Raw genomic sequence first — 12,975 nt, 5'->3', positions numbered from 1 at the left:
GTAGTTAAGAACACTACAAATGGGCTGGAACTAGGGCTGTCAACGAATATTCTAAATTCGAATATCCCTGCTGAAAAAAACAGCTAGAAACCAGCTTATGCTGGTAGCTGGTTTTAGCTGATTTTAGCTGGTCTATGCTGGTTTTCCTCCAGCTCTTGCTGGTCTTTGCTGGTGTAGCTGGTTGGGCCACCAGCTGGATATGCTGGCATGACCATCTGAGGAAGCTGGTCATGCTGGTGTGACCAGCCTGTCTTGTGGGATAAAGCTGGTTCAAGATTACAGAAAGACTACATAATTATTTTCTCACATTCACTTGCATTAACGATTTTTCAACCTAGAGGTCCAGCGGGGTTAGCGGAAGGGGCGGGACTTACCAGCTCTATAGGGCTGGGACAACGCGTCGACGCAAAATATGAGCGTCGATTCGTCAAGCATAACGTGTGCTGCTAAATATTTTTAATTTTACACCTTCAGTGTTTTCCATACGTTGACTAATCTGTGGCTGGGCACCACGAAATCAAAACCGGCCACCACACATTGATGATGTCCTATCAGTGTTTCCCACAGAATTGAATTCCATTTGTGGTGGTTGTGATGCTAACCAGATTTAAGCACAATTTAGTACTACCTGGAAAATCATTGTGTGGTGGTCAATGTTGATACTGTGGTGGGCCGCCACAAATAAGTCAATGTATGGGAAACACTGTCTATGTTGTAGTAGGTCTACTATTTAAATTAAAGATAAGATAAAATAATTTCATTGAGCTGCACTTTTAACTCACACAGCCTTTCCTCGCCCTGCCCGCTCTCTCTCGTAAGAGCCCGCTGCTCCTCCTCTGCATGTGCATTTAACAAAATATTTACGATTGTTGAAGGATTGTTGTTGCCACATAGAAGCATTGCCTAGAACACTGTGGGCTAAATTGCTATTAAATCCGCTTAGCATCGTGACCATGCTGCGCAAATTTGTTCAAAACTGCTGCATTAAAGTTAAAGTAAACTCTGCTAAGGTCTTATCACAACATAGTACATTGAGGAGACTAAACTAAGTTAAGTTACAGTATGCAATGCTAACGTTAGAATACTGTTTGGACGTCAAGTTTAGCATGCTTACTTGCAGCTGCTTGTATTCGTTACTCATGCAGGGCTCATTTGATTGACTCTGAATGTTTGCAAAATCCCGATGTAAATGGAAAAGTGTTTTCCAAGATTTAAAAGTGTTTGTCCAAAGGAGAAGTACGAACCGTTATTTGAACTAACTACGTTATGAATTGCATCCACACATCAGCAGCCTTTTAACTGTGTAAATGTTAATTGCAAGGATTCCCACACGAACGTCTTAACATGACAGGCACTCAATTAGACATAGGCTACACTACTGAACTTTATTGAATGCTACCTCTGACTAAGAATGCTAATACTTTGCACTTGTATAGTCTTTTATTTTGGAATCTTAAGAGCAATAAACATATATTGCAATGTTAAAGAATTCATGTTTTTTCATTCAGATATGTAAATAAACATGTATAAGTTGCTATTAGTGAATTAATGGGGAGATAATCGAAATCGAATCAGACTGAAAAAATGAATCGTTAGATTAATCGATGCATCGAAAAAATAATCGCTAGATTAATCATTTAAAAAATAATCGTTTATCCCAGCCCTAATTGTCAAATATGTATACTTAAATAAAACTACCTATGTCTCTTTGTATTAATTTGTCCTGTTATTGACATAATGAGTGTCATTGACAAAATGCGCAACCAGATGTTCGAATGGTTCGAATATAATGTGTTTTTTTTTAGAGCGAATATTGAAACGTAATTTTTTAGCAATTTTGACAGCCCTAGCTGGAACTGGTGCTTTCTGCCTTGTCGTAATGGTACCAACTTTTATCTCGAAATTACCCCACTAATAATGCTCTGAATGGTACGAAACTTCTACAGTAGTACAACTATGTTCTTTACTCATAAAACGAGGCATTGAAAAGTTTGTAAATACACCAGGAGTTTATTTAAATAACACTTGCCTGATGGATGCTACAATACTGCTGCGTAGACATTGCTTCCGTGATTTGGGAAAAGCCCGTAAAAGTCCTGGCAGGAAGCATGCATAAGGATGTAGATCCAGGAACTGGATATCAAAAAACGTTGATGTAATCGCTTCCTGCCAGGACTTTTACGGTGCCAGTTTATGGTAAAAGTCAGTTATCAGACTTTGGCATGAGATTATTGTGCTTTACTGAAAGAAGAAAAGTTTTTTTTCCCCAAAAAAGTGGTATTGTCTTGTAGCCCTGGTCCCAGAGTTTAAGAAAAATCATGTTAACAAGAAATAAACTCATTCCCACTGTACCTGCAGACCACTTAAGTAAATTTACCAAAACTGATTCAACTATATAAACTATATATTTTCTGAAAGCTTAGACCCTCAGGATGTGATCTAACATGACATGAGACATGTCCCACCCTCCTCATTAGTATGCTGCCCATGCATTACACATTGGGTATTGGTAAATCGGGTATATAGCAGATACTTTTAGGTCTGTGCCATTTAGGAAAAACTGGTTCAACCATATAAACCATATATTTTCTGAAAGCTTAAACTCTCAGGATGTGATCTAACATGACATGAAAAATGTCCCACCCTCCTCATTAGTATGCTGCCCATGCACACATGGGTAACATATAGCAGATTTTTAGGTCTGTGCCATTTAGGTGGTTCAACCATATAAACCATATATTTTCTGAAAGCTAAACTAGGATGTGATCTAACATGACATGAAAAATGTCCCACCCTCCTCATTAGTATGCTGCCCATGCATTTGGGCTATCATACCGTTTTGGGCTATCATGTCATGAGGAGGGTGACAAATGTCAAAAAAAGTCTTACTTTTGAAAATTTGGTAGATATGACTCCACAAAATATGCCCGAAATCGCGTAAATTAATTACTTAAATCGCGTATGATGAGAAGGTGTGGCCTTTGACATTACAGAGGTACTGAGCAAATATTTTGTGCTTAACATGTAGTACTCAAGTGGTAGAAATGGCTCCATATGTTTGAACTCAAAACAGTTGGATGTTTTGGTAAGATATGGTATCTTAAAGTATGCTCTACCAAATGGTTGAGGAGGCAGTTAAAGGGATATGACCATATACAATCACTTAGTCATGTCGTAGCTGGTTTTAAGTCTACCATCGACGGTTATGATTTTATGGCTTATACCCCAATTGTCAACAGAGAAATTATATTGGATTCTCACTTCTGGAATCGGCTGTGGGCGGGACTGTCGAGGTCTACTGTATGTGAGCCTTGAATGGGATATTATGGGAATTTGATAGGATCTCAAAACCGGATTATGGAACATGCTTTGCCACAAAAACACACAAAAATGTGGGGTAAGTCAAGCTATATGAAGTTATTACTTTGCTGTCAATTCATCTGTTTTATAACCCAGAAGGATGTACTTGGTATCAAATGATAGCTCTGTGTCTCCTCTTTCATCTGACATTGCGTGGCATATCTATCCGATAACGGGTTCGCGAGTAAATCAAACGAGAGTAATGGGTGCGCACCGGTAGGTTGAGCTATATGACGTTATTATTTTGCGGTCACTTCGTCTGTTTTTATAACCCAGAAGGATTAATATACTTGGTATCAATGAGTAGCTCTGTCTCCTCTTTCATCTGACATGCGTGCCATATCTATGCGATCACGGGTTCGCGAGTAATTCAAACGAGAGTAATGGGCGCGCAGGTGAACGCAGAGCAGTATAGATGGTGTAGGCTACTGTGATTGTTGAAGTGAAGCAGTTTATTTCAAGAAACAATTAACGTTAGCATGCTAGCCATGGTATTTTATGCAAGCTCATCATACGTGAACTGCCTAATATATAGCTGTTTATATCAGAGCCATGTCTTCAGACTACCAGTGAAATGTATGGATATGATGGGAAAGGATAGGAAAGACGGCAGCGTCTCTTTAAATTTGTTTCTCTACCTTGCTAGTGGCTAAGCTTTAGAGCAGTCAGCTGCCCTGAGGTTTTATTTTTCTGGAACTCATTTTCATCAACCTATCAGTGCTTCCGTACATTAGCAGGGATAGTGCTGATAGGTTGCAGAGGTGATAGGGCCCTTGTCTGAAGGTGTTCTGTTAATGTAGGCTATAATGTGCGTAGAGTTTGCTGCACAATGAGCAACTTTTGAAAAATGTAAATAGATGTAAGCCTATCGAATTATCACGGTTCACGTATGCGCATTGAACCGTAGAGGGGCGTATTGTTGGGTTTGATAATGCACCATATATCGTTGCATCCCTAACACATTTTTGTTTGAATTCACACATTATAAAAAATAAAACTGCTGTTCACTTACAACTTCAGGATTTCCGTTCTCAGCTCCTCATCATGGACAACTCCACTGTGATAATTGTGCTTGATTTCTTCTACAAAGGGTTTTACAAACCACAGAAGCCCAGAGCACCATCGGCACAAGCCTGCTGCATCATCCTGCTGCTCTGTCATTGAGGAAACTGGGAGTCGAGCTATCTGGTCCAACAATGTTGAAAGTGTCATGCCTAGGAAGGTAGCCTTCTTCCTGCCAAAGTTCAACAGCACTGCAAGTAGAGCATAGTAAGGAATTAGGGTTATCACATTATCACTCCATCTCATCATTCTCTTTATCTCCTCCTTTATGCCTTCTCCTCTGTCTCTCTTTATACATGCATATTGACTTTTTGCATTTTTCTAATATTTTGCTATATATTTATTTTCTTTGCAAATTGTCAGGAAATGCAAATTTTCTTGTAGTATGTTACTGCACTATCAGTAAAGATCCTGCTCTGATGCACAGCAATGCATTTTGCTATTTATTATAACATTGACTGACTGTTTAATAATTACCTGAGTCTTGACAGTGTCTACATAAGAGTGACATGATACTGTCATAACGATGACCTGACACTGTCATTAACGTGTCATAAATAGTCAAAAGTCATAAACGCTTATGTCATTAAAGGAACACTATGCAAGATTTTCACCTTACGAAGCCAATTTGATGGTAAACGAACTTGTAATAGGTGAATCATTCACCTAGCATAGCTATACAGCATAGATGTAGCAAGTCCCTACCGAGAAAACCAGCCATGCAATTCCAAGAGCGGCGCCCCGCCAAATCTTGTGAGAATCGTGAAACATTACCTTGTCAGTAGATATAGCTCTTTGGAGATAGTTTTTGCCTGTTGTTAATCCTTCACCTCCACAACAAAAGCATTTGCATTGTGTACAGGGAGGCTAATTCGCGATAATTTGCATATTAATACATTGTGACTCTAGAGGGAGCTCCACACTCGCCAAAAACACCTAAACCTGCATGGTATACCTTTAGGTGTCATTCCGTTTTTGTCATGACAAGTTCACATTGTTTGGGTTGTCTTAATTATGACAACTTGACATTAATCAAAGTGACATTACCAGAAGTTGTCTTGGTCATGACAAGTTGACATTAAATATGTTTGGGATGTCTTTGTAATGACAACTTGACATTAACCAGGATGACATTACCAGTAGATGTATGTCATGACAACTTGACATTAAATTAGCTTGAAGTGTCCTTATTAAGACAGCTTGACATTAAACAGGATGGCATTACCAGAGGATGTCGGTCATGACAACTTGACATAAACAGAAAATGTATTCATGACATGTTGACATAATGATTATTATAATTAGATATGCAAGATTACAGAACAATTCTAGCACTGTTAGATAGATGTGTGACAGGATATTTTAGAAAACTGTCTGTCATGACAGTATTATGACAGTATAATATATAGATTCTTAGACCTCAAGTAAAGTGGTAGCATTTTGATGTAGTGTGCTAATGTGCTAAATGAGAAAAAAACATATTGGATTAGAAACATGCGGGGAACCAAAAACATAAGAATTCCCATCTCAACTCAGAGTTTACAGTTAAGCTTAGAGCTTGATAAAGCCTGCTTTCTGGAATATCCCCCTTTGTGGATGTGCTTATGACACAATGCTTCCTTAAAGCAACACCAAAGAGTTTTTTGTACCTTAAAATAATGTTTCCAAAATTGTTTCCGTGGTTCATCAACTCGTAACAGGGTGAACGGCACTTCTGCATTAAACCAAGGCCGCTCTATCGGCTATAACCGCATCTATGTAAGTTTGCCAGATCGGGTAGCGGGTTTGTAGTTAGATGGAATGAGACATAAGAAACTACAAATTTGACTTGCATGATGTCGCAATACATCGTTCTTTCATAAAGTCATGCAACATATTCTCTATTCTATGGACATCGTTATTTGCAAAGTCGTTGCTGGATAAACAAATAGCGTACGTGCGACAGAGGAAAAGTTATTTGGTGTTGCTTTAACAACTGAAAAGCTAAGCTAAACACTCCATCAAAATCCTTGTGTAAGGCCTTTGTCTACAAAATGATTAAGCGAATAAGTCACCTTTCTGTAGGGGTTGCAGCAAAAACATCACAGTTTCTGTGATGGCATCTTGGTTGGCTGCCTCCACCTGCTCCAGCAAACTAACCAGAAGCTCTTTGGAACTGCAAATCTAAATCAACAAATAAAATCAAAACACAAGTTTGTGACCACATTTTAATGCCAGGAGTGTACACAACTGGTTAAAGGTATGAAATAGTTATGATTGGATCATCAGACTTTATCTGATGAATATCATGACTATATTTGTCCTTTGAAATATTAAAATTGTCTAGGGGTCATTAAATATCAGTTCAAACCATCTTGACACCATGGCCTCACATTTTTGAGTGTTCCCGTGGTTTGGGAAAAGCCTGTAAAAAAGTCCTGGCAGGAAGCGATTACATCAAAGTTTTTGAATAAAAACGATTGGGGTGAACGATTTTGAATAAAAATTTAATTGCGATTTTTCTCACCAATATTGCGATTGCGATGTGATATGCGATTATTTTTAAGCTCTTTATCTTCTGTGTTCTTCAACAAAGACAAGCAATTTATTATGACCGCCGTGCAGCGAAGCGGCGGTCATATAGGTTTAGTCAGATTTTTTCTTTTTCGCATGCCCAAATTTCCGTCAATGATTCCCGGGACACTGAAAGACCGGGGTACACGAAACTTGGTGGGCATGTAACCCCACATGGATAGCATGGAACCATCGTTTTTCGTTTTGATCTGTAGACCCCCCACTGAAAGGAGGGTAGGGCAGACACAGTTTTCTGTGAATATCTCGAAAACCGTAGGGTTTAGGAGGACCATTTTTTCTTGTATGTTGATCTCAAGGGGCCATGTCAACCCATTCCATAACCACTCATTTCATGTATAGCGCCACCTAGTTAAACACAAAAAAGTAAAAATTAGGTGTTGTAATTAAAGGTATCTGTGACCTAACATAGTCAAACCTGCACGAAATTCGAAGTGTAGGATCATTATGACACCCTCTGTATGCACGCCAAGTTTTGTGGAATTCCGTTCATGGGGGGCCACACAATAAATTAATTTATGTTACTATACACCAACTGGCCTGTAGGTGGCCGGAGACAGTTTTCTGTGAATATCTCGAGAACCGTAGGCCCTAGGAGGTCCACCTTTTTTTTGTACGTTGGTCTTAAGGGGGCATGTCAACCCATCCCATTACCACTTATTTCATGTATAACGCCACCTAGTTAAAAATTAAAAAGCAAAACATTAGGTGTTTTCATCACAATATCTCTGGCTGACAAGGTCAAAACTGCACGAAATTAAAAGTGTAGGATCCTTATGACACCCTCCGAATGCATGCCAAGTTTTGTGTACTTTCGTTCATGGGGGCCTTACAATAAAATAATTTATGTGTACATTTAGTGACGTACACCAACAAGGATTCCCGGACACTGAAAGACCGGGTACACGAAACTTGGTGGGCATGTACCCCACATGGATAGCATGGAACCGTCATTTTTCGCTTTGATCTGTAGCCCCCCCCCTGGACTGGACCCCCCGAAAGGAGGGTAGGGCAGACACAGTTCTCTGTGAATATGTTGAGAACTGTAGGGCCTAGGATAAACTTTTTATTCCGTATGTTTGCCTCCAGGGGTCATGTTAACCCATTTCATGTGCACACATGTGCACAAACAGATACACACACACACACACACACACATACATTCACAGTAATCATACGTATGACACATACTCACACAGTAGACATATGTACGCTTGCATGCACAGGCACATACGCAGGCACACACACAAGCACGCACACACACACACACACACACGCAAACATAACACAAACAATCAAGAATTTCAGGCAAGATGGAGGTGGGGTTGTATAAAATGAATTTTACATGTGAAATCTATGAACTAATCATGTTTTGGTACTTGTTGTCTAGCAGATACCAGTGAGAATTGAGTGTGGATAATGCAATTTAGTGAGACAGTTAGAACCATATAGGCCTTTCAGCGTGATTTCTTTTTGTGGAAAAAATGTGCTGGACTGGGTGGCGGTCATATTTTGTACCGCTCTACATCTAGTTATTCTATAGTATGACCAACACAAAATTAGATAAGTTAAACATAAACTGTTCTTTCCTGGAGCCCAGGCCTATGTTATGATGGCATTAGGTCATTGAATAAGATTGATGAATGAAATATTTTTTATTTAACTATTTTAATCACATTAGTAGACCTATATTTGTTGAGCTTCCAGCTTTGTAAACATGATGAAAAAAATATTCTTATACGTTTCTATTTTGTTTCTATTTACAATTTCATGTAGATATGATCTTCTTTCGTTAGTTAACAGTTAGGTCTACATGCAGTGGCACTGACACGGCTTCTCCTTGTCCTGTGCTCTCCATACGCGCACACACACACACACACACACCCGCTCCTCTCCTCTGTAGGCTACTTGCACGTGAATCGTAACAAACTACTGTAGATTGTTGCAGCGCAAATAAATGCGGCCGAATGACTGTTCCGCTCGGTGTTAACTAAAGGTTTAAATTAACTAGTTTGTTCATATCACAACAAAGCCAATCACGGAGACAACACTCTTTAAACAGGCAAAGTTATTAGCAGTTAGCAGCATGTATGTAGCCTAGAGCCTTAGCTGGTAAGCTAATGTTAGAACAGCTGGGTTTTTGGTGGTTAGCTGTGTCAACTACTTGCGGATAACATTATGCATCACATTACCTGCAAGATGAAATGTTTGCGCCGCCAACCCCCTTGGATATCGCAAATGCCCCCACTGTCATTGTACTCCAGTAAGTAGTTTGGTGACGTCACATATTACGAAGCGTAATCGCAGTCTTTGCGGTTTGAAAATCGCGTCTCTGTGTATGAAATGCGCTATATAAATAAACTTGACTTGACTTATGCATGCTTCCTGCTAGGACTTTTACGGGCTTTTCCCAAATCACGGAAGTAACGTCGACGCAGCGGTAGATAGCAGCAGCGAGTAGAATCCATCAGGCAAGTGTTATTTAAATAAACTCCTGGTGTACTCCTGGTGTACTTACTTCAATGCCTCGTTTTATGAGTACAGAACATAGTAATACTGTAGAAGTTTCGTACCATTCAGGGCATTATTAGTGGGGTAATTTATGAGATACTCTATAGGTTACATACTGTAAGCGCCTGCAGAAAGTCATTTGTTTCTGACAGCGCTACTCGACCAGGGTTCGACCAAGGGAAAAAAGGTTCTGGGAGGGTGTTTGGCTCGGGTAATGGGGCAAAGGACGCTAGGGGGAAATTACTCCGAACCATCGCTATAATCACTGTTTTCTGTTCTTTTTTAAAGTTATTGCGCTGTCCATATATTGTACAACAGCCACAATAGTGACATAAACGGCTAGCAACGACATTCTTGCTGTAAACAAAATCAACCGAAGCACGCTCAGGTCTAGGGCTTTGACTCCGAACTTCGTTATTCGAATATAATTCGATTATTTTAAAAATTAAAGATATTCGAACGAATTTTAGGGATCTCTTAATATTCGAACCTGTAGCCTATGGAAATATTTTTTTGTAAATGTATTGGGTTGTAAACGTTTTCAATTCAGATTCCAAGGTTTTTTTCACGCCTGGTGAATTAAAATCACAAGCTCATTAGCAAGGCTATTATTGGTCATCTGGGCTCCTGAGGTGAAGTTAGCATCCTTGCTGGTTCGCGCTTAGTGAGCTCCCACAGACAAAATAGACACTTTATTACTTTATTTTAAACTTAACCTTCCTCTGATTTTAATCACCACAGTTATCAATCAAAGCAAACAGGGAAAAGAAATGTCAACACAATCATGAAAAACACTCAAATAAATAAATGTGCAGATAAGTCTGAATGAAAAGCAGCACTGGTTGAAGCCTGGACATATTGTAAACAAAGTAGCCTAACGTTAGCTTAATTTTCTATTTTATCATAGTCTACTGGTTAGACTGTTCAGTTTCCCCACGTGTGTTTAAGTTTCAAATGAATACTTTTTCTCCTTGGGACAGGCCCGTTTGAGTCTTGGAAAATACTTTTCCATTTGCATCGGGATTGAGATGATTAGAATTTAGCAGTCAATTTGAATGCAACAGTTTTGAACAAATTAGCAGCAGCGTGCTAATGATGCTAACCGGATTTAATAGCAATTTAGCCAGTCATCTTGCACGATTAATGTTTGGATTACATGTGCATGCTGAGGAGGGATGCACCTGTTGAGAGGGAGAGAGAGAGTGCACGGGGCAAGGAGAGTCTGTGTTGAGGTAGGCCTACTTCTATCGCCTACAGAGAGTTTGACATACTACAATGCAATATATATATAGTCTATTTATTTATGGACAACGTAAGGCAGGAGGTGTGTGTTGCTTTTAATTATGAATGTTCTATTGAACGTATTTTTTATTGATATCGAGACGATTACATGTCTATTGCGATACATATTGCTATCGTTTTATCGCCCAGCCCTGTGCTTAATAATAACAATTTTAACACACGCATAAATACTCAGCCTTTAGTGCACGTAGTCTATTGACATTGACTGATACACTGCCCTCTGGTGGACAGAACATATAGAACTTAAGTTTGATACCAATATCGGTCTTACTGAAGACATTTAATGGTTAAAATATTATTAACACATATTCGAATATATTCGAATTTTAATATTAATAAACAAACGAACTTCGAATATGATTTTTGGGCAAAAGTCAAAGCCCTACTCAGGTCACGTTGCTCATCTGTCCATCATTGTATAAAGACCACTTGGATTGGTAGGCACACTTCTCAAGTTTTAATAGAGGCTTGTCAATTGAGCAAGTCCAGACCAAATTTTGCAACCTCAAATTTTGTGGGCTGGCTTCCAGGCTAGTAAAGTGCTACTTCACAGAGATCAAATGGAATGGAATCATTAGGCCAGTCTGGATAATTACATTATCGACTTATCGTACAAGATATTAAACTATCGACAACTAGATGTACCGCAGAACGGTACAAAATATGACCGCCGCCCAGTCCAGCACATTTTTTCCACAAAAAGAAATCATGCTGAAAGGCCTATATGATTCTAACTGTCTCACTAAATTGCATGATCCACACTCAATTCTTACTGGTATCCGCTAGACAACAAGTACCAAAACATGATTAGTTCATATATTTCACATTCACAAATTCATTTTATACAACCCCACCCCCATCTTGCCTGTTCATAATTCTGAGAAATTCTTGAATTGTGTGCTGTCTACATTATTGTCAGTGTTGAGGTAACGCAACTATGCAAATCAAAACAGTGGTGTGACAATTGAGCCAGTAGAGAAATAACTGTTCAGAATTAATCTGTAGCCTTGGGTAGGCTTCTGCGACGTTTTTAACAGGCTACGCTATAGAGGCTTAGAAAACTATGACCCACGTTTTGGTTTCGTAAATTAATTTGCCCTATTTCTTGACTGCAATGTAGTCAATTGACTGCTTGACATGTCATTTTTATTTTTCTGTACAATAAACAAATACATGCTTTATGCCGCAGAATTACATTCATATTTGGAACTTACATAGTCCAATGCATCGTTACACTACGTTAGTGTTTCCCAAAACCATAGTAGCAACGAACGTTCGCAACCACTATCGTAAAGTTGTGTAGTTACAACTACACCTCTCGACCTGTGGTAGAATGCTAGTAGAAGCATAGTTCCAGGAATCTTCATGTCAGACGTTACTGACGCCAGTTATTTGTTTGCAAATTAATAATTATAAATATATTTAGGTTTCTAATTGATATTTACACTTCTAACCACCATACATCCATATTTTAAAATGCCCAAGGCAGAAAATACATAAATTCTCTCAATTTGCAGCCATGTGCACGTAAGTAAAAGTCACACACCTGCAGATAATAATAAGGTGGTGCGCACTTTTTGACGAGTCAGCTGAGAATATGTAGCCTTTGATTTTCATGGAGGGGGTGGGGTCCTTGTTAGTTTGCGCAAACCAAGCCAAGAAGGCTGATTCTGATTTTGATAATATGATCTGCACAAAAGATAAACTTAGGTAAACAACGATGTCAATATTGTTGTCAAAATCTTCGAACCCAGATTCGAACTCTTGGATAGGGGACTGGTAACTGCTGTGCAACGGCGGCTGTCATCTGCCGGCCTTAACGCAATGCGGCACAGAAGTATGTGCAGGTGCCCGTTCACGTGCTACTAAATGTCATTAACCACCTTAGTCCAGACTACTGAAGTTTGGAAACTATCATGGTCCAAACTTACAGTACTATGTAAGTACGACAGTTTTGGGAAACAGTCGTAACTTACATGTTGGTTAGTTGAACGATGCATCCTGTTAGTAAAAAGCTAACCTCCGTACGGGTTGTATGGGTTGTTCCCGTAGTTGTACGGGAAATGCACCCCAGATCAGCTTGTAGGCCATTAGCCATCTGTTTATTTTACACAGTAGATCACATGCCACATTCTCACTTTCAATAGACAGATGCAATAGCCATTGGTC

General features: G+C 39.2%; 1 protein-coding gene across 6 annotated transcripts in view; it reads right to left on the bottom strand.

Moving 5' to 3' along the window:
- The window catches only part of glmna (glomulin, FKBP associated protein a), a 40,368-nt gene that overhangs the window by 22,189 nt on the left and 5,204 nt on the right, over positions 1–12,975 (bottom strand). For all 6 annotated transcript variants that reach the window (XM_048236674.1, XM_048236532.1, XM_048236911.1 and 3 more), the window contains exons 5-6: positions 6,477–6,585; positions 4,373–4,613 (exon numbers count right to left, since the gene is read on the bottom strand). In XM_048236674.1, coding sequence (XP_048092631.1) covers positions 4,373–4,613; positions 6,477–6,585 — 350 coding nt within the window. The remainder of the gene's footprint in view (positions 1–4,372; positions 4,614–6,476; positions 6,586–12,975) is intronic.

The sequence above is a fragment of the Alosa alosa genome, chromosome 1 (assembly GCF_017589495.1).
Source record: "Alosa alosa isolate M-15738 ecotype Scorff River chromosome 1, AALO_Geno_1.1, whole genome shotgun sequence".
NCBI lineage: Eukaryota > Metazoa > Chordata > Actinopteri > Clupeiformes > Clupeidae > Alosa > Alosa alosa.
This window is presented reverse-complemented; position numbering and strand designations above follow the sequence as displayed.